This window comes from Ictidomys tridecemlineatus, chromosome 3, assembly GCF_052094955.1.
Source record: "Ictidomys tridecemlineatus isolate mIctTri1 chromosome 3, mIctTri1.hap1, whole genome shotgun sequence".
Classification (NCBI taxonomy): Eukaryota; Metazoa; Chordata; class Mammalia; order Rodentia; family Sciuridae; genus Ictidomys; species Ictidomys tridecemlineatus.
Genome location: NC_135479.1, coordinates 21,660,477 through 21,682,172, shown reverse-complemented (window position 1 = coordinate 21,682,172; position 21,696 = coordinate 21,660,477). Strand labels below are relative to the sequence as shown.

At 53.6% G+C, this 21,696-nt stretch overlaps 1 protein-coding gene and 1 long non-coding RNA gene across 2 annotated transcripts; one reads left to right on the top strand and one right to left on the bottom strand.

The window, feature by feature from the left end:
• On the bottom strand, nt 1-21,005 carry Tns4 (tensin 4). Its single transcript, XM_005321823.4, has 13 exons — nt 20,889-21,005; nt 16,927-17,458; nt 11,231-11,594; nt 9,814-10,238; nt 7,394-7,480; nt 6,961-7,086; nt 5,445-5,537; nt 5,248-5,325; nt 4,293-4,367; nt 3,278-3,446; nt 2,528-2,596; nt 2,037-2,063; nt 1-1,579 (listed from the first exon to the last, which is right to left on the bottom strand). Exons 2-13 carry the CDS (start codon nt 17,363-17,365, stop codon nt 1,438-1,440), a joined length of 2,094 nt encoding a protein of 697 aa, XP_005321880.2. The 5' UTR covers nt 17,366-17,458; nt 20,889-21,005; the 3' UTR covers nt 1-1,437.
• On the top strand, nt 12,492-13,518 carry LOC144376036 (uncharacterized). Its single transcript, XR_013436033.1, has 2 exons — nt 12,492-12,664; nt 13,083-13,518. It is a non-coding gene; the product is annotated as an uncharacterized LOC144376036 (long non-coding RNA).
• Nucleotides 21,006-21,696: the final 691 nt, after the last annotated feature.

The window sequence follows — 21,696 nt, the reverse complement described above, 5'->3', positions numbered from 1 at the left end:
TTATGCAAAGACAAGACACTTTACTTTTATGATGGGAGCCATATGGGCACCCATGAGTTTACAGGGGACTACGCCAGCAACCCTCTTCCCCCTGCCATAGGACTGAGCACTGTGACCTTGAGGACCTTGGCAGATTCCAAGGGTGGCGCAGTAACTGACCACAGCCTGGGTGGGCTGGGCTCAGCCTGTCCCGCAGCCCAGGGCTGCTTCTGTCTGGTCTGGTTTCCTGGTTGAAATCATAACCTTTCAGGCCCAATCTTGGCCAAAGATAATGATGCTCTGGCAGAGCTAGTTCGAGGTGGTAGGTGTTTGCTCTGCATAGAGCCAGAGTGGGCTTCTTCCCTGAGCCTCCCTTTCCAGCCGTGGTGTGGTTTCCTTAGGAACCTGGGTCTGTTAGAGAAAAGGCTCCAGCTTCTGGGTTGGTTGAGTTCTGGGCAAAGGTGAACAGGAAAGGGCCCAGCTTCTTCTAGCTTCGAGGAAGCTGCCTCTTTGCATTCTTGACTCTCTGCTGCCCCCTTGTGGGTGTGAGGCCAGTTGATGCCACACAGCTGTGGAGTGTGTGTGTGTGTGTGTGTGTGTGTGTGTGTGTGTGTGTGTGTGTGTATGTAGGGAGGACTCAGCAAGACTGGAGCTGAGGCAGAACCACAGAGAGCTGCTCTTACATTTGCTCTAGAAAGGGGTCTCTCTACCCACATCTGCCAGATGTAGGTTGTATAAGCAACACTAGGGAAGCTGAGTTTTGGGCCATTTGATTACCAAGTAGGGTTAATGCTCATTTTGCAATGGGAAGAGGAGATTAGACAGAATGAACAACTGCGTCTCCTCTGATCATAAGGGAAAGCCCCACTCCTCTACACCAGAGCTGCCACAACCACCACATCCTGGTCAACTTGCTGACTCCTGGGCAGGTAGATCCAACAGGCCATCAGGAAAGGGAGGGAAAGAAGACAGTCTGTCCTCAATCCTCATAAACCGTCACCAGCCTCAGACTGGGATCCTCATGGGTCACAACTCAGAACCTGTTGTTTGCCATGAGACAGGGGCCACAGATCTGTAGCTCCGACTATTATTCTAATTCTCTTCTAGCTGATAGAGTCAGAGGTTCTTGGAGGTGATTTTCAGTAGTGGTTGTCAGATGTGGGTGTGTGCCTCAGAGTCATGGAGGAGCATGCTGAAGATGCCCACTAATGTCTCAGAAGAGCAGCTGGTCTTGTGTACCAGACTCCTTTTTCAGTTGAGGAAACAGGCTCGGCGGGGGGGGGGGGTGTTGGTTACTGCTGAAGGTCAGAGCAGGTTCAGGGTTCCAGCTGGATAACTGTTCTCCAGTCCAATAGACTCTTCTATTAGTGTAACCACACCCCACTGTTCAGGGGCGGAGATGGCTCTTGGACAAGCCCCTCAGGATGTCTGGGAAGGTACCCAGGAGGCTCCCTCCTCCTACATCCTTTCTGTGTCCTGCAGCAGAGCAGTCACCAGGTCGATGACCTGTGAGGCTGGCTGGACCGTGTCGTACTCTGCAAAGAGGTGGCACACGTTCTCCTGTGGTTCCGTCTGGCTCTTGGCCACAAATCCAAAGATCCTGATGGGAGAGTGCAGTCTGAGTTGGTGGTGGGATGCAGGGGGCATCAGGCTGATGCCACTGGGGTGGGATAGTGGGTCTATACCTCATTCTTCCCCCACACCTCCCCCAGGCAATTTGCTCCAGCACCTCATTATAATGGAGCTCTCTTAGGGAAATGCCTTCTCTCTGGGATCAAGCTCTGGGTTTCCTCCATTTTAAGGACAGGACCTCTGTATTTCCTTGTTAAGAGTAGAAGCTCCCTGAAGGCAAAGATGTATCTTGACCATCAGCTTGGGGCATCCCTGTAGGCCAAGGTTCCCTGACGACAGGGCCTGTCCCCTCCTTGACACCATGAGCTTTTAGGGTCAAGAGGAGGCCTCCCTTCTTTCTGAGATCCTTTGCTCTGTTGGGTCTCTCTGGGGCCCTGCCACAGGGACATCTCTTAGGGTGGCTGAGGGGGTCAGGAAAGTCTTACCGGGAGGGCTTGCAGTACTTCTGCCACCTGTAGGAAAGGAACATGAGACACTGAGGAGGGAGGTTTTGCTTTATTCTGCAGGACCCTGGATGAGCGGTGACAGGGCCTGGCCAGTCAAGTCCCCACCCAACCATGCCCCTCCTGCCCTCACTCTGTCACCCCTGACCTCTTGGAGTTCATGGCTCCTTCTGCCATCCCAATCCCAGAGTCATTAAGAAAGTTGGTGGGGAGCCATGCCCTGGATGGCCTTTTTTGGGGGTACTGAGGATTGAACCCACGGGGCATTCTACCACTGAGCTACATCCCCAGCCCTTTTTATTTTTATTTTGAGCCAGGGTCTCATTAAGTTGCTTAGGGCCTTGCTAAATTGCTTAGGCTGGCCTTGAACTTGCAATCCTCCTGTCTCAGCCACCCGAGCTGCTGGGCTTACAGGCCTGCACCACTGTGCCTGGCTGGCTGGCCTTCCTATTTTGACCCAGTTTTGAACTTACTTCCGTTGCTCAGGGTCCATGCTGCAGAAACGGAGGGTGATGAGTGGGTAATGGCGCCGGAAAAACACCCTGGTGGAGGCCAGGAGAGAAAGGAAGCCGGTGAGGGCCTATGCTGGGCCCACATTCTGCCTCCGGCATCTCTGGGTCCCCCAAAGCTCAGATGTCCTATCCTCCAGGAAGTCTCCCAGTGAGATCCTTCTGACTGCTGCGGCCTCCCCATTGTGCTTGTGCCTCTCTACTCCCACCCAGGGCTTCTGCCTGTGTCCTCACGTTATGGTCCTCTGCCATCTCCCCACCATGTCGTTAACTTTTTAAGGATGGAGTTACATCCTGGTTCTCTCTTGCATCTCCCAGATAAGTGCCCAGCTCAGAATCGGGCTCCTGCTCGACTGAGTCCCTGAGCCCCAGGAAGCAGTGATCTCATTCCAATCTGTGTCCCAGCAGTCAGCCAGCATCTGGCCTACGAACGATGTCCCCTCATTGGGCGCACACTTAATCAGCACCCAGTGGAGGAATAGTTAATTCCATCTCCAAAATCAGTCACCATGAGGGAGGCTTGGCAGGGGGTCATTGGAGATAGGCCTGGAGAAGACAGGGAACTTGCCTGGAGTCACCCAGCATGTCACCGGTCCCATCTGGTCCAGGACCCTGAACTCTGCCTTTCTCACTGATGTTCAGCATCAATCTCACCATCCCTCCTGACCTATGCTGCCCATCCCTGCCCTTCCCAGGACGAGGGAAGGCCCTTACTTCCTCTGGACGTCCGTCAGGGTGATGCCCTGCTCAGTGACTTTGAAGTGGACCACAGTGGGTGTGGGGAGGACCTCTCTCTCCAAGATAGTTGAGATGGCCTTCTGCACGGCTAAGGCTCCCGTCAGGGTCTCCACGCTCACGGAGCTCAGGTACAAAGTGTGGCAGCCTGTGGGATGCAGATATTGCCCCAAGTCTGCAGCCAGGGTCCTTGGAGTGGGCGGGGGGAGTCACCAGGCCCAGATCTTCCCTCTGCCCAGAGCCAGGGGAGGGGGATTTCTCCTTCAGAATTCTCATGAGGTTCCCCTTAGAACTGGCCACCAGAGAGGCAGGGAGAGGGTGACAGAGAGTTGAGGCCAACCTCAGAGGACTTTTGGACATCTCTTGCTTTGTGTTGCTCTGGCCCTTGGCCCTTTGGGGTGGGTGAGGGAAGGGAGGGGACGTTGCCTTGTGTCTAGGGTCACTCAGGAGAACTGCCTTCTGTCTGGACCTATCCCGCCGCTCCCAAACCCCATCCCACCTCCTCCTTTGGTGAGAGCAGGGAGAGAAATTAAGAATGTGGAGGGGAGACATTGTGTCTGGGGGCACAGAGTAGGAGCTGATCTTTATCTGGCCCTTGGGTGGGGGATGGTGGTGGTGGGGTGGTGGGTGGGCGTGGGAGTGGGGGCAGGGTTCTTTCCTGTATTGACGCCCTCAGGGCTCCGGATACCCTTCAGAGGATCCCCATCTAGACACCTCCTCCAGGGCAGGTATATGAGACCCAGACGTACATGTGTGTCCGTGTTTGCACAGGATGGGGTGTAAGCCCTGCTAGCACCCCACCCCCTTCCCTGGGGTCAGTGCCTGCAGCCTCTCATCTTCTGGTTTAAAGGGGGGGCGGCGGGGGGGTGCTGTGACACCTTGTTAAACTGCAGAAACAAAGCCATGATGGGAAACATGTGTGGGCCTGTGTGGAGGGCTGGGAGGGGCCCTCTGGGGGCACAGCCAGGCCTGGCGCCGCCCCCACACCACTCACCCGCAGATTTCTTCAGGCAGGAGGCCGGGCTGTCTGTAGAGGAGTCCGAGGCCACCCCATCTGCGCCTCCCAGTTCTGAGCCAAGGTAAAGGAACAGGCCCCCAAGGGGACGGGGATGGAATGAACATCTCCTACCTCTACCCCCACCCACCCCCACCCCCAGGAAGTGACTGCCAGAGAAACCAGGTGTGATTAGGGTGATTAGGCAAACGGGGCCACTTTGGGCTCCCAAATGCATTGCTTGGAAGTCTTTTGATCCCTTCTCCCCCTGCTCCCTGCCCCCACAGCCCTCCCACCAGCCCCCTCCACCTCCGTCTCCATCCCCCACCCCCCTCATGGGCTTGTGGGCTTATCCTCCTGGGCTCCAGACCTCACTTCTTTCAGAACCCATCCCAAACCCAGGCTTTTCTTTGTAGAAAGTAGAGGTGCTTTTACACCTAACTTCCCCTGCCCCGTCCGGAGGTGACCGGCTCTGTCTGGGCTGTGCATTTTGGATAGGGCTTGCTGATAGTCCTTGGGTGTGACTTCGGTGGGCCTTTGGGCCGGAGTGAAATGGGACATAGCAGTCCTGTCTACTTCATAAGGTCATGGTGGGCAGTGAATGAGCGCGTGCTCAACCCATCCCGGTGGGATGGGGGGGGGGCCACCTCTGTTTTTAATTCATCTTTTGGGTGTAAAGCGCTGTGCTACGGGCCTGGTGGGCGCTCTTTCCTTCCACCTACAACCCAATGTTTTAGGGAGGTTATGATGACGATTGTTTTTATTTTATAGAAGAGGAAACTGAGGCTCAGAGGTGCACATTCTCAAATTCACACAGCTAAGGAAGTAGAGCTGGACTTTGGTTCATGACTCTAGAGGAATCCATAAACAGGGTAGAAGGTGACTGTCGAGAGCCTTTCTAGCGGGAACGGACAGGTTTGGCACTCGACATTGCCTCCTTTAGGCTCAGACCTACCTTTCTGTGGGATGGCGAGTTTGCAGGGCAGGGCCAGGGCCATGATGGAATGCTGGCACACGAAGGCAGAGAGGCTCCCTGCAGGAAAACAGGTGGCCCTGCATGAGGAAGGCTCTCCTGACCCACCGCCCGCCTACCGTAGTAGCTCAGAAGAGTGGGACCCCCACCCGGGGGGCCTGGAGGTTGGGGCAGCTCACCAAAGTAGGGCTCCTCATCTGCTCCTTTGAGATGCACCCCTTTGGCAGAAGACTCGATGAGGAAGTGACGGATCAGATCATTGCTGTCCTCACCTGGACGAAGGAAGAAGAAGGAGTTCCAGAGCCCTGTGGTAGCCAAACCCAGTCCAACTCCTTCCCCGACCCACCTCCTCCAGGGCCATCCAAAGGTTATCTTGCTGTCCCCTGCCTTGGACAGAACAGCAGTGGAGATCCCACGTTCAAGGACTCCCCCAAAGTGGTGCCAACACATTTGCTCAAAGGCTTCTGTGTCCAGTCATTTCCCCTTCAGGAAAACTCTCTCTTGGTTAAGATTTATCAGGGATGGTCCCAATTACTGTTTAGACTAAATATCCGCTCTTCTGTCTGGTTTCTGTCTCTTTCTCCACACCCCAGCCCTGATGCTATTATTTTCTACCAGATCATCCCTGCCAGAGCCAGGCTGGCCCTGGGAGGGTACAGAGTGCCCTCCAGACCATAGATTCCCTCCTCCATATGGGTTCCCTGCTTCTTGCCAGGCTTCCTTGATGACCAATAGTCGTCCCAGTTTTCTTATTCCGACCGTGAGATATGGCATAAAGAACGCAAGGTTGGGCCAGGTACTGGTGGAGCATGCCTTGTAATCCCAGCTGCTTGGGAGGCGAAGGCAGGAGGATCGCAAGTTCAAGGCCAGCCTTGGCAACTTAGTGTCAACGTGTCTCAAATTAAAAATAAAAAGGGCTGGGGATGGTAGAGGGGCAGAGAGCTTGTCTAGCATGCACACGGTCCTGGGTTCAATCCCTAGTCCAAAAAAAATGGAATATAAGGTTGGAGTTTTCATTCTCCCTCTGACACTTAATTGCTCTGGGGTCATTACCTCTGAGCCTCAGTTATCTCATCTGTTAAATGAGAGGTACAACCTGAAGCTTGGGGGAGGGACTGGGACCCAGGTACCTTATACTATAATTATGTGTTTTCCTCTCTTTCCCTAATGCAGTGGCCTCTGCGTGAAACTCCTCTGTATCCCTGTTGCTCACACATTGCAGAGACCTCATAGATGTGTGCTGTGAAATCATGAGAAAGTACGTGATAAGCTATCACATGTGTGATAAGCCATTAACACACGAGATAGGCTATCACACGCATGTAATGAGCTATTGCACAAATGTGATAAGCCATTCACACATATTATTACATTAGATTGATGAGACAGGGGTGGCTACCCACGAGAGCAACCTAGGGAAGGGCTGAGGTCTTCCTCTTCCTCTTCCTATTACAAAGGGAGAGCAGGGGATTTGGGGGTACTCAGGGGGACAGAGGCAACTCATGCTGGCAGTGAAAGTTTTTTGTTTTTTTTTTTTTCCTGTGGTGGCTCAGGTCTGGACGCAGCTGCTCCTACCCAGACTTGCTATGGGACTGGCCCAAGGTCACCTTGAAATCTAGCATCAGGCTGGGATGGAACCCACCACCCCTCATGGCCTCAGTGAGGCCTTGAGTGAGCACGGGGACAGGTGCGTACCTGGTCGGTTGTGGGCAGACGTCGGAGCCTCTTGCACCTTCAAGGCGAGGCCGAAGGAGCCTCGGTATGAGGAACTGTCCCGGATGACAAAAGCCCCCGGCTCCTCCTTCCTCAGCAGCTCGATTGCTGGAAGAATGCTGGGGTCAGAGGCAGATACCACTCCACAGGATGGACCCAGCCCCCTAGGGTCTTCCTAGACCAGTCGTTACAGAATTACCTGTGCTCCCAGGACGTCCTCTGTATTGTCTACTGTCTACCATTTTTACTGTAGGTCCTATTTCCTCTTGAGGTCACTAGGACTCTCTCCTTCCCTGGGCCTACTCTTTGCTATTCCCTTTTTTTCCAATGGCTCAGGCCCCCATCTGCCTAATGTGTGGACCCAGACCTGATTCCTAGGGTCACTTGTCCCCCGAAACACACGGCTTCCTTTTACCTTGCTCTCGGGTGATGCTTGGTTTAAACCAGTATTTAGATGTGTCCATCACGAACTTCATGGTGGGCTGCATGTCCCTGGAAGGACCTGGAAACACAGAGCAGGGAATTCTGTAGGTGAGATGGAGGGTTGCTGAGGGATGATCATCAGAGAAGGCTGGAGACCCTCTCCTGCTCCTCCGCCCAGAGGTCCCATTTGACCCACTCTCCCTGCCCCCATCCCCAGTTATCTCCAAACTGCCTACAGAAGCAAAACCAAACAGAAGGGTTCCAGGGCTTGGGTCATCGGGGACGGGGGCCTGTATCCTTGGTAATGAGTCAAAAACAAATAGATAACAAACCTGACGTTGTCTGGTGGGGACTGAAATAGGGATAGATAAAGAATTCTCAGACGCATGTTTGGTTTCACATTGTCCTTAGCAATTCTGAGTTCCTTAGAGGTATGTTTGGCTTGGGAAAGAAAATTAAAGGAAAGAGGAAGAGCAAGAAATCAGCAGATCTGTGCTCAGAGGTTGGGAGCCTGAGTACTTGAATAGTGGTTCAGCTCTTGAAGCCCAGAGGAGACAGAGTGGACTCTACAATCTCTGATGATCTTTATTTGTTTGTTGGTTAGTTAGTTTTTTTGTTATTGAGGATTAGTTAGTTTTTTTGTTACAGGGGTGCTTAACCACTGAGCCACATTCCCAGCCCTTTTTATTTTTTATCTATCTATTTATTTTGGTACCGGTGATTGAACTCTGGGGCATGGGACCACTGAGCCACATCCCCAGTCCTATTTTGTATTTTCTTTAGAGACAGGGTCTCACTGAGTTGCTTAGTGCCTCTCTTAAGTTGCTGAGGCTGGCTTTGAACTCTTGATCCTCCTACCTCAGCCTCCTGAGTTTCTGGGATTATATGGTGCACCATCATGCCCAGCTTCTGACCGTCTTTAATCTTCTAAGAACATAGGAAATTAGAATGAATTTTGTTTTGAGAATGTTTTGCAGAATTTGATAAGATCCTGGAGTACCATTAGTGATATCCGGGGCATCACCATTGCAGGATGGAAATATCACCTGTCTATGCAAAAGTGCTCTTTGAAATGACAAAATGACCATGTTCCTGGCTTCCTAAGGCAGACAGCAATGGTTCTTAGTTTCGGCACTTTTTAAAAAATATTTTTTAGTTGTCAATGGACCTTTATTTTATTGATTTATATGCGGTGCTGAGAATGGAACCCAGTGCCTCACACCTTCTAGGTAAGCACTCTACCACTTAGCCACAACCCCAGCCCTTAATTTCAGCATCTTAAGAAGGTGTGTGGTGGTCAGTTGAGAGTAACTCATTATAAAAAATGCACTACAATCACTACATGATTTGCCCAAGAAAGTGATCAGACGGATTCAAAGTCAGGCCTAAAGTACCATTTTCTCCCACTTGCATTGCCTGGGAGTGAGCAGTAGGCTAGTGAGCACCTCACCCCTCGGCTCCACCTTTGGAATTCCTGGGACAGAGATAACCCAGGAAGGGGGAGCTGGGACAGCGTGCCTGGGGCTCTGCTCTGCCCGTGGGGTGTTGTGGCTCAGCCTTTGTGTTTACTGCTGTGGGTTCTCGTTGATTGTGCTCTTCTTGGACGCCTGCAGTCACAGACTCCGGGAAGGAGGGTGTTTGCTGTTTTGTGGTTTTCTGTCCCGGTATGCGTTGTCTCCATTCCCTGTGCGCCCCCTCTGTGTTCTCGTCATCCATGAACGTCAGAGTGAGCTCTGCCGCGCCCTCTGGCTCTCCCTGGGTTAGTCATCAGGCTTGCTCCTTCTACATCCCCAGGGTTGCCTGGCTCTGTTCTCTCTCCTCCACCCCCACTGCCCCACCCTGGATCTTGCCATGGCAATCCATCTTTCATACAGCTGCCAGCGTGAGCCACCAGGCCAGTCTCCCCCCTGTCTGGGACTCTCTGATGGTCCCCTGTTGCCTAAAGTGTAAAATCCACTTTTTAACTTGACATTCAAGGTTTTTCACAATCTGCCTCCAGATTACTCCCAATGACCTGCACCCGACATTCTAAGCATCTTCTAAATGTGTTCTGTGCGTGGTGACTGTGGAGTCCCTGTTCTCTCTGCAGGGAATGCCCTTTCTCTCCTTCCCTGGACACACACCTCTGATCTGCTTTCCCGATCCAGCTCAGAGTCACTTCCTCTGTTCTCCAGACTGTAAGCATCACTCCTTCCTCTGTTGCCCCATAAGCTCGAGTGTCTTTACTTGTGCTCATCTGACTAAGTAGTGATTCTTGCTTTTGGTCTCCTTTCTAGACTGTGTCTTCACAACCTGGCCCAGGGCCAGGCACATAGTAGGTACTCAATAAATGGGTTGACTGTCTATTATAGAAATCCACTGATGCTTTGTCTCTTACCCTTAACCAAACCTTTCAGTAAGTTTATAACTTACCCTCTGGGGACGTAGTGAAGGAGGCATCTGGCAGGGTCTGGCTGTGGCTCTTGGTGGCTTGACGGGGTTGGCTGGAAGAAGCAGTTCCAGGCTGGACAAACCCTTGCTGTCCTGGTGTCCACTGGGGTGGGGGAGACTGTGCTTGTGGGCAGCCATTGATCAGCACAATGGGTATGTCCACCATGGAATTGGTGACAGATGGGGGGCAGCTGCTGGCATGCTCCTTGGCCAGCAGAGGAGAGTGGTTGGCTCTGGGCTGGCCCATGTTCACAGCAGGGTTGCTGGGGGCCTGGACATCACTGGGTCTCATAAAGAGGGACACTGGACCAAGGCTGTGGAGGCTGGAGGAAGAGCTGGCTGGACTTTCCAAGGATCTAGAAGATGATTGAGGGCTGGAGATGCTAGACTGGAGGAGGGACTGGCTGCTGCAGGGGAGAAACCAGGAACAAAGTGTTAGGGAGTCAGGGTAGACACTGAGGGCCAGAGCCAAGTTCTGAAGTCTAGTGATCTGGGAGCCATGGTTTTGGCCAAACAGATCATATCCTACTACCCCAAACCCAGATCAAAGAGCAAAGAGCATGACCACGTTATCCCTTCCACACAGATCCTATGCTGAAGGTCAAAGAAGTCTAGCCATAGGGTCTTTGGTCATTTTAAGTAGCCCATAGGCTGACCTCCTGCAGGCTGCATGGCTTAGGCTGGCTTGAATTCCCTCTGCCTTTCCAGCCAGGCAGGTCTGCCTGAACGGTCACACTGGTCTGTCCCCTGTGCATCATTCCCAGGAGCCTTGCAGCCAGGGTGAACATGGATTGGGCACATCCATGCTGATCCAGTGGCAACATCCCAGTCGGAGGAGGCCAGCTCGGCATCCAGCTGGTGGGCATGGCTGCAGAAACCCTGCAGGATGGGGTGTGTTTGCAGTTGTACTGCAAGGCCTGGGGAAAAGTGAGCTGGGACCGTCGCAAATAATGCCCAGGTATGGGGGCCTCCTTCTACTAGGTCTTGCCAGCAACAAAGGGTATGTCAGCACAATGGCTTTTCATTCCTGAACGTTTATTTCAGGCCTCCAATGTCTACATACATCCCTGTGGCTTGGAGTTTTAAAAAGCCCTTTCTGGAGATGGTTTGTGCCAGGGCTGGAGAGGAGACAGGTGAGCCTTATCAATGCAGCGGCTCCATTCTCAAAAGGCAGATAGATGGGAATACCGTTTTTGAATTAGATTCTAAATGCTTGAGGAAAACACAAAATCCCAATGGCTGTGATGGCAGAAAAGACAATAATCATCCTTTTAGTCTTAGTGCATGCTCAGATTTTGCTCAGACAGAGCAGGGCGCCCGCAGTGATTTTAGGATCTGTGTGGAAGCGTGTGCGTGCGTGTGCGTGCTGGGGAGCAAGGTTGGAAACCAGGGAACCTACCTCCCGAACACATAGCTCACATCAGATGCTGGACTGGCTGACAGCACAGAGACCCTGCTGCCCCGCTGTGAAGCCAGGGCCCTCAGTGGGGAGCCCAGGCCTTGAGGGCCTGAAGCTCTGCTCCCCACGCCAGGGATGGAGACGCTGGGCGAGGCGGAGGGGTGAGGGGAGGCACCCCGGCCTTGGTTCCCAGAGAAGATGAGACTGTCGCTGCTGCTTCGAGTCTCCCGGGGGATATCTCTGGAAAGGAGGGGGCCACCACTGCGTGGAGAGCCAAAAGGCGGCGTGACAGATGGGCTGGAGCAGCGCTGAGAGCCATCGTGGCACCTTGATCGGGTGGAGGTCACTTCGATGTACTTTATATCTTTAGGGAGAAAAAGCAGAACATCGGTGAAACCCAGGAGCCTGGACGCCCAGGATGGAAATGCTGGAAGGAGCCTGAAGACCCTTGGGTCCCTCCTCTTTTACACAGATGCGGAAACAGGCCCAGAATCGGAATGAACACCCAACTCCACCTTCAGGGCTCAGTTCCAAAGTCACCCTTTCGGCGATGTTGTTCCTTGGGTGAGGAGAGGCGGTGGCCTTGGAATCAGGTAGACCTAGGTTTGAGGTATGACTCTGCCACTTGAGATCGGAGAGCTCAGTCAAGTGACTTTACCACTTAGAGCCTCAAGATCCCGTAGAAGGAGGCTGCCTTGCCCAGCCTCTCGGTGGGTGACACAGGAAGGATGAAATGGATCTGGCACTTAGTAGGTATTTAAAATCTGAAGGATCATCTCCATCTTTCTGATGGAGAGGCTTCCAATGCCTTCCTCAATCAGGATGCGTAAGGGCTGCTTCTCTGTACCCACAAATGAAGGCCAGAGTTCTCAAGCCCGGTCACACCCTAGAATCATGCAGGAGCTTATAAAAGTCCCGCTGCCCCATGCTAACTAGATCAGGATCTGAAGGGTCCCCCAGAGCTCGGGTTGGTTTATGATTCTGCTTTCTTAGTTTCCCAGGTGATTCTGATGCTGGAGCCTTAGCACCACATCTCTTGGGAGCTGGCCATTGGCAGAACCTCAGGCTCTACCCTAGACCTTTGGAATCAGAATTTGCACTTCTATGAGACCCTCTGGGCACCTGAGTGCAGAGTAGAGTTTGAGAACTCCTTAAGAGCAGGGCTGGCTGTGTCACAGGCCTCCCACTGCGGCTGTCCCCACACTCATAGCTGGTTCCCATGAGCACAGGGGTGGGTGGGGGTGGGGGGAGCTGATGATTTACTCCTGGGCCCCAATGCGGGCATCCAGGACTCTTGGGTTTCTGACACCCTGTTCTTCCTCCAGAGATGGAGTGAGGTGCCCTGTGGTTTTCCTGTGGGGAGGATGGACACTCTTCCTCCCAACCTGGGGCAGGAGAGCCGTCCTGGTGCTGTACCAGCAAAGGTGGTGGAAGGTAGGGGTTGCCAGCTGCCCCCTTCTGGAGGGCTATGAGTCAGAGTCAGGGAGAATCCGCACCCTTGGCTCCTGTTTTCTGCTGGCCTCCCACCTCCCCTGGGCCTGGCACAGTCACATCCCTCCCACCCCAAGCCTGTGGAGTCCCAGCCTGCCCCAGCCCGCTCCTGGGTAGGGCCTCCTGGCCTTGCTCTCGGTGGTGCCTCTGCCTGAGCCTGTTGGAGCAGGGTGGAGGAGGGGGGATTGCGTCAGGTGAGCGGGACTGGAGGGCTGACCTGGGCTTGCTGTCCCAGCCTGTGCAGTAACGGCTTTGCAGTCACATGAACTTGGGTGTGAGTCTTGGCTTTGTCACTTGGCAGCCAACAGGCACTGGGTTAGGTTTTCATAACTTCACTGAGCCTCAGTTTCCTTTTCTGCAGATTGTTGATTTAAACCCAACCTCCAACCTCCAACCTCCGGGGAGTTTACGTGCAGAACGGAGCTGGAGCCTGGCCCAGGGCGGCCCTTGAGGCGGGGAACAGCAGATGTCCTTCTCCTTAGGAAGATGAGGGCACGAGGGGAGCATTTTGGGGCACTATATTATAGGCTCTTAAAGAGAAGAGATCTAGACTGGGGTGGATTCTTCTGGAAGACTGGCAAGTGCAACTTCTATTTTTTATAGGATTTTATAGTTTTTGTATCCATAACTACCTCTGGACCTCACAACAGTCCTTAGGCAGGACAGGTATTGTTGTTAGAGAAGGTAACTGAGGCTTGGAGATAAGTAGAACTGTAGCTAGCACTTAATTGCACAATTTTTTTTTTTTTAAATAAAGACTGGTATTTGAGTGCTATGTACCAGCGCTGCTGCAAATACGTTAACTGTATTGTCTCATTTAACTCTCACAACAACTCAATAAAAGTAGGCAATATTACAGATGAGAAATCAAGGCTCAGGGAGGTTAAGCGAGCTGTCCAATGCCACACAGCTAGTGAGTAGAGGAACCCAACTCCTGCTCCTGAGTTCTTTTTTATGCCTCTGTCAGGAAGAGGAGTGGGCTCCTTGAGACCTCATTTCAAGGGACCACTTGGCTTTGGGGAGGGCTTCTGGGCCTGAGAAATTTCCTGGTCCCCTGCTTCCTGGATCACACAAAGACCCCCCGGGGGGTGGGGGGCTGAGCAGGCAGCGCAGGGTGGGAAGAGAAGGAGGAGCCCTGGCACCGGCTGCTGTGCTGCGGTGGATGCGGCTGGAGAGGTGGGGGCCCCCACCCCAACACTGGGGCACAGTCGCTGTTTACAGGCCTGTGGGGCAAGTCTGAGCAGTGCAGGGTGGATGCGGGGCGCCGGCAGCAGGCCGGGCAGGCCGAGGGAGGGCACGTGGGTGGGGGGTGGAGAGACGGTTATTAAATACCCTTCCCTCGGGACTGGCAAGCTGCCTGCCTGGCAGAAATCGCTGGAAAATGAAATGTGGGGGCCTGTTCCCAAGATGGGGTGGGAGGTCATGGGAGAGGAGAAAGGAGGGGTTTGGTGTCGGATCCTAGGAGCCACGCTCCCTGTGGGAGGGAGACCCTGCAGGGCAGGCCTAAGAGAAGGTGAGCAGGAGGCAGAGAGGCAGGGGACTCAGGGGAAGGCTGGCCAAGTGCTGGGGAGGCTGAGCCTCAGAGGCGGGGCCCTCAGGCTGCCTCCAAACAGATATTTTGTGAAGCCCCAGCTGGCAGCAAATTAGCCTCAAGAAAATAGAAAACAGTGGGAACAAGAACTTTGTTTTTGTTTGGGGGGATGCTGGGAATGGAACCCAGGGGCATGAGCCACATTCTCAGTCCACTTTATTTTATTATTTTTTTTTTTTTGGAAATTTTGAGACAGGGTCTTGCTAAGTTGCTGAGGCTCACCTTGAACTTGTGATCCTCCTGCCTCAGCCTCCCAAGTCGCCCGAGTTACAGATATGTGTGCCATGCCTGGCAGGACTGTGGACTTTGGAGCCCAGCAATGTGGGGTTTGAGGGCTGACCTAACCTCCTCCTGGCCAGGGGCCATCGCGTCCCTCCTTGAGTCTCAATTTCCTTGTCGGTAAAATGAGGTTACCACTGTTTCCTTTATGGGAGCCTGTATTACACAGTCTAAGTTTAAAAAAAAAAAAATCTCTCTCTCTCTCTCTCTCTCTCTCTCTCTCTCTCTCTCCCTCTCCCTCTCCAGGGGACATGTCAGTATAGGATGGCCAATGGTCTGAACTTTGCCAAGGTGGGACAGGGAGGAACAGTGAACACCCTCCAATGAACATAATAGCAGGATCCTCACCTTCAGCACCCCCAAAAGAGAGAGGATGAGATTACACGGCAGTGTGCGTGCAGGGGAGCCCTCCATGTTGAATGTGTAACTCACCACAATTCCCAGAATTAGTTCCACTGCCCTGAGCCTGTGAGAGCTTTGTCACCAGTGCTGGTGGTCTGCAGGTGGGCTTGGGGAGACCTGAGATGCATGGGAAGGGAGCAGACCCCGCGGTGGACAGGTGCCTGACATTCTTAGTGATGGTAGAGACCTTCGTCATGGGAAGCTAACCTGGCTGGGCTGTCTTAGGAGGTAGTGAGCGCTCAGGCCTGAGGAGTGTCTAAGCAGGGGTGAGAGGAGAGGATATTCTCCCTCTCTCTATTAGAAGGAGCTAGAGCAGACCTAGGCAGCTTTGGGGGCACCCTCTGACCTCTGCCAGCTCCCTGACCCCCAGAGTTAGGTGGATCATGTTCATAACACTGGGCACCCAAGGACATGGACCACTGCCCATCGGCCCCCTCCAGTGGGGAAGGGCCTAGATGTTATCAACCCCCACCCCATGCATGTGGATGCCGTTCAGAGACTAGTCTTGCCCTGGCTGGCCTTGGACGTGTGGAACCCCTGCCTTGGGGCATGAACATTAAAACCCTGGGCTTGCTCCTGCCAGTCGCAATTAGGCCCAAGACGCTTCCCTGCAGTGACGTGCCCACAACTGGTCTTAGGCCGCAGGAAGGCTCCTGAGGGAGGAGGCAGCTCCTTTAATAGGCCTGGCAGGCAATGCGCGGTGGGAGGAGGGGAGCAGGCTGGAAGCCAGGGGCGGCCTAGGGCAGAGGTGCCGGGCTGACCTCCACCCCAGAGCCCAATCCTACCCTGGGGCTGGGCCTCCATGCAATCCCAGCGTTTAATAAAACAGCCACCATTTGAAATGACTCAAACCCTGGCGTGCCAGGGTTTGTGACTGCCAGCCAACCAATGCTACTTCTTTTAATCCCGGCAACACTCCGTTTTTCAGATGGAGTTATTATCTCCATTTTATAGACGAGGACTCGAAGACACAAAGAAGTGAAGTAAACAGCGTGGATAAGGTCTGCCCAACTCCTTGATTAGGCTCCTTTCTCAACCCCCTCAACCTGTTTTTTTTCCCCTTCTGTAAAATGGGCATGAAGTGCTCATCTCATGGGCATGAGCTGGGAGGATGGAGGATGCTATATAGAGAACTCAGCACAGAGTCTGGTAAACAATTCGTACTCAATAAGTGGAAGTTAGGATAGACTCTCTCTGTAATTCTAACTGTGCCCTTGCTCCTGCTGATGGTTTAAACCCCCAGGAAGCCTCAGTCTTCCTGTCTGACCAATGGGGCTGCTGCACTTTAACCCTTATCCTCAGAGCACACATGAAGCTCTTTGTGTGGGAAACTGAATCCAGATGTAGGGCTTTCCAGATTCCCCTGGACTCAGTGGCGAACGGGTGTTGGCTTGTACCAGCTTGTTAAGTGCTGATTGTTAAATTTGCAAGATTTCATCCAGCTAGCTGCTTGCTAAACTCCGCCACTATTAAAGATTACATGATGTAAAACTTGCAATAAATGAAATAATTTACAGTCCTATCATAATTTCAGGAGGGCCCCAGTCAGGACCTAAAGAGAGACACTGTAGAATGTACGGTTCAGGGACTCCACATTTATCAAGCTCTTAACTCCTAGGCACGGCATGGCACAAACCTCTTAGATGGATTAGCTTACTGACAATCTCAAAAAAAAAAAAAAAAAAAAATTCACACAAAACATGTTTCCATCACTTTCCAAACTCAGGAACCAAAGAGAACTGGATAGTGAGGGAAACTTGTATATTTTCCCTTTTGTGTAGCAGAGAAGAACAGAGAGGTTAATAACTCAGTTAGAGCTGCACTGCACCTCCCCACAGGAGAATGTCTCCTGTTCCTCTGATTCTATAGGACAGTCCTTCTGCAGGAGCTCTGGACCCCAGCCCTCCTGCTGACACTGTGTCCCAGTCCTTACCCAGGGCTTCAGTTTCCTCTTTCTTGCTCCTCAAGGTGGTGCTTTGGGCAGGCTCAGCCTGGGGGCCACCAGCCCCTGAAGGAAGCAGCTGAAAGGTGGGGTCCAGTTCCAGGATCATCTGGTTGAGGCTTTCCAGTGAGAAGTCAATGTAGGAGTCAAGGTCCTGTGGGGTCCCCATGGCCTGCTCACCCGGGCTCTGCTGGAAGCTGTGGGCTTTGGCCTCTGCCTGTGGGGTCTTCTGGAGCCTGCTGGGGGGCCCCTTGCAGGGCACGGGGGCCATCAGGGCCTGAGCTCCCCAGCCTTCCGTGGTGTAATAAGGACATTGGGGCGGCAGGCTGGAGCCGGGCGCTGGGTGCAGGGCCCTTCTGGGTTCTTCACAGGGAGCCAAGCCGACTGCAGGGCCTCCCGTCAGCAGGGGGCTGGACATCACCTGGGACATGGTGGGGCTGGCGCACCGGGCGGTCTACCTCTGGCTCCCAACCAGCTCACTCACATCCCAGAGCTATCACTTGCCCAAAGGAGATCAACGGACCTGAAACAGGTGAGGGTGGGAACTGAGTTACTTCTGTAGGGAAAACTCCTGCCTCCATTGCCCCAAACAAGGGCATATTCATTCATTCATTCATTCATTCATTCATTCATTCATTCATTCATTCATTCATTCATTCATAAAAAGCTTGGGTGCCTGAATTTGCACCCTGACTCTACCACTCACTAGCTGGGTAAGTTTGGGTAAGTTCATTAGCTTTTCTGGGCCTCAGTTTCCTCATTTATAAAATAAGCTAATATTTATGATGTGTTTGGGCCAGTGTAGCACATCCCAAGTAGCATTCTGCAAGTGATTGTGAGATCACTTCAGGAGACGCTTACAGAATGTCTACTATATCTGAGGCATATTTATTCAATAAATTAGCTAATGTTTATTGAGGAACTGTTATGTACACGGGCCCTGATACTTACACACAAAGCCCTTCAAAGTCCTCCTAACAACCTTATAAGGTAGGTATGATTTTACAATGAAAGAACTGATACACTGAGAGATAAGTGACTTGCCCTAAAGTCACACTGCCCTCAAGTGTCAGAGCAGGACCAGACCCCAGGATGCCTGCTGTTTGGGCCCTGCACTTGGGCCAGTGGGTAAAATAGAGAGGTGCCCAGGTCAGCTGCTGGGAGCTGATGGAGTGGAGAGGAAGCAGGTTCTGTGGGTGCTGGTGGGGAGGTCGGGAGGAATTCCTAGAGGAGGGGATGTGGAGAGGAAGATAAGGAGGAAAAATAGGAACTGGCTGGGCAAGGCCTGCGGGAGTGAGGAGGCGGGGCAGCGTTCAAAGCAGCAGGGAAAGGTGTGCAAAGGTGAGCAGACAGACAGGGGCCATGAGACGTCCCGGAGCGTCCGGGAAACAGAGAGCACCTGGATGGACGGAGGGAGGGCTGCTAGCCAGACCCTGCAGGGCCTTGCAGGCTTGGCTCAGGATAGCCAACTCCACCCGAGGGCAGCCAGCGGGGCAGAAGTGTTTTGAGCTGGGGAGTGACATCATCAGACAGTATTGGCTCCCTGAAGGCTCATGCAGGAGAAATATGTCCCAATGTTTTCATTTCCCTTACTGTGGCAGGTTTTCCCCAGGTGGGGATGGGAAGGAGGTAGCAGGCTGCTAAGAAAACTGGAGCTAAGACAGGCTGGCCACACTCCCACCACCTGCCCTGAGACTTGATGCCTGTCCCCCTCTACTCTCTCCTTTTCCATGATGCCTCCTCCACATTCTGCTTCAGAGTCCGACTAATGCGGGAAAAGGCAGTTGAGGCCAGCCTGGGACAAATGATAGGAAAGCAGACTCTGGAATTTGGGGATTCACAAAATCCTACTGGTGTGACTCTGACTCTCAGTTTCCTCATCTGTGAGGTGGGGGATGAGAACTCTGCTTCCTCCCAGAGAGGACTGTGGAAGCAAAGAGGTGCTGCTTGTGAAAGAATCATGATGATTCTCTTTAGCAACTGGGCTCCTGAAGAATGACACCCTCATCATGCTGGGTCCCGTTCACTGAGAACTTGCCAAGTGCCAGGCAGTGATCAACATCATTTGCATATGAGTTGCAGGTGGGAACTGAACCCTCTCACAGTCTATTATCAGCCCATTTAGCAGATGAGTATACTGAGACCCAGAAAGGTTAAGAAAACCCGCATAGGCCACACATCCAGAAAGGTGGTGGAGTTGGGTCTTGGGAACTTGACATCTTAACTCCTTGCGCCATATGGAGTTCAAGTGCAGAGTATCACCTGAGGTCCACACAGCGGCCTAATTTGCCCAAGGTTGTACAGTCGGTTAACGACAGAAACCAGGCCTTTCTCTCCCCTCTTCCTCCTCCCGGGGCTCCTGTAGGCTTGTTGCCAAACTTCTCCTTGGCCGAGACCTGGAGGGGGTGGCGCCTCCCCAGTGCGGGGAAGCGTGTCTATAAATGGCAGTGGAAAGGAGTCGGCCTCTGCGCTCCTTCCTCCTTCCCCGGGGGCAGCTGAGGACACAGAGCCGGAGCTGCAGCTTTTTCCACATGGACTCCAAGTGTCCTGGGTTTGTTGGGACAGGACCCAGGCGCACCCTGCGGAGTTCTCCAGCCAGGCCCAGAGAGAAAGAAGGCTGGGGCCACTGACTTTGCAGAGTGCACCGGGGGGTGGACTGGATGGATCTCCCCAGGACCAGGGCCCAGGAGGCCAGTCTACTGATTTGGACTCAGCTTTTGTGCCAGCTTGGGCCAAAGTCCTTTCCTTTCCGGGAGGGCCTCATTGGTCTCCTCTGCATAGTGGAGACATGATAATCACAGACCCGTAAAAACTTGTTTCATTTTCGCAGTTGTTCTGTGAGGAGGGTACAGGCTGGGGGTTTTGCTCAAGTTCATGCCACCAAAGGTGGGACTGGGGTTTGCATCTGGGCAATGCTTGGCCCCCTGGTACCACATGCTCACCCTGGACTGCTGTGCCACAGCTAATGCTGAAGCCCCCTTCTACCTGCCCCTTCTGGGATTCTGGAACTCAGTGGGTCAGACTGGGATTGAGCAAAGGGCACAGTCTCTCAGCTCTTCTCCAAGCTCCTCTCCAAATCACCTCTAGACCCCCCCAGACAGTGGCCGGGGCTCACTCTGGTGTTCCTAGATGCTGCTCCCTTTCCAGCCCCACCAACACTCTTGACTGGCTCACTCTTTCCTGGTCCTTCCTGCTGTAAGCGGGAGGGGAGAGTTCCTGGGCTCCGACTGTGTGTGCGTGAGGGTGTGAGTGTGTGTGTGTAGTGTATAGCGGTGGGGAAGGCTCCCGTTCGGCTCTGCCCTATTTATGGGTCTCTCTCATCTTCTCCCTCTTCAGATGCTGGCTCTAGTCTCTTTCTTTGTTCTGACAGAGGCCAGAGCCTGGGGAATCCTGGGACCCCGACAGACCTCCTCTTGCCCTGGTTTACTCTCTTTTCCTACAAGTGCAGGTCAGTGAGAGGAGAGGGTGAAGCCTGAATCTTCCCCAGAGCACATCACCCCAATAGCCCAATCCTCTCCCCACCAACCCTCAAAGTGCACCTCCTGATCATCCCTTTCCTTCCACCCAGACCAGTGAGACAGGACCTGGAAGGGCAGGCGGGGACTCCTGGGACCAGACCCCCATTCCTGCCTGACTCAGAAGGGCACGGTGCTCTGGCTGGGAGGCAGGTTCTGTGTCCAGTCCCTTCCTAAGCGTCTGTGAACTCAGGCCAGCCTGTTCCTCTCCCTGGACCTGGGTCCTCTCAAAACCCGCTTAGTTCCCCTAAAGTTCTGACCTTGGGGGTCTGTGATCCTGAGACCACCTCTAATCCACAGTCTCCTCTGCATTTCTCTCCACCTTCCCTCTGAGCCCCAGGAGAGCTAGAGAAGCTGAGGGTAATAGGTGAAAGAAGTCAGGGCCAAGGGGCTGTGTCCCTCCGCTTCCTCAGCTCCTTAGAGAATGCATGCACCTACCTGGTGTCCGTGGTTGGGCAGGCTGCCGTGTTCACTACTGGCTCCAGGGACCAAGACGCTCAGAGTCCAGGTGAGGAGTAAGGGGAGGCTCCACCTCACCTCCAGACCTGCCTTAAGAGCAGCCCGCCCTTCCTGGCCCTCCCCTACACGTGGCTTGACAGCACCAGGCCCCGCCCCTGCTGTGTACCAGTGAGCTCAGGTGGGGCCCCCTGTGCAGGCCAGGGGAGGGGAAGCCCTGGTTGGCGGCCAGCCCTGGTGCGGGTTGGGTGTGTGTGTGTGGGGGGGGGGTGGGGGAGCTCCCAGCCTCCCTACTTGGCGCTCTGGGTGCACCACGTGGTGAGGGAGCCCTTGCTTGGACAGGATGTTGCCAGGACCCAGGTGTGCGGTGGGCCTCCTTCTCATCCAGTGTGCCCGCCTCGGGGAGAGACCATGGGTTGGCAGAGCCGGCAGAGAGGGAGAACTTGGCCTTGGCAAAGCAGGACGATAGTGGGCAGCAGACCCTTCTCCAGCCCCATCCTGTGTTTCCAGGGGTCCCACCGCAGCAGGCCCAGGGGAGGGGCCTGTTGGTAGCAAGCTGGGCACAGATCCTGTCTTTTCTTTTTTCTTTCTTTTACAGTGCTATCTCCTGGCCTGGAAATCAGGCTTCTAACTTGAGGGCAGGAAGCTTGGATGCCTGAAGGGCTTTGGAAGGGGCTTGTGGTCCACTTATTCATTCATCCTGTGCGTGATCTGGTCTGGGCCCTGGGGATGAGGGCAGGAAGTTGCTCCCTCCCTTTTCATGGCTTCCAACTTCCTTCCTGGGCTGGGG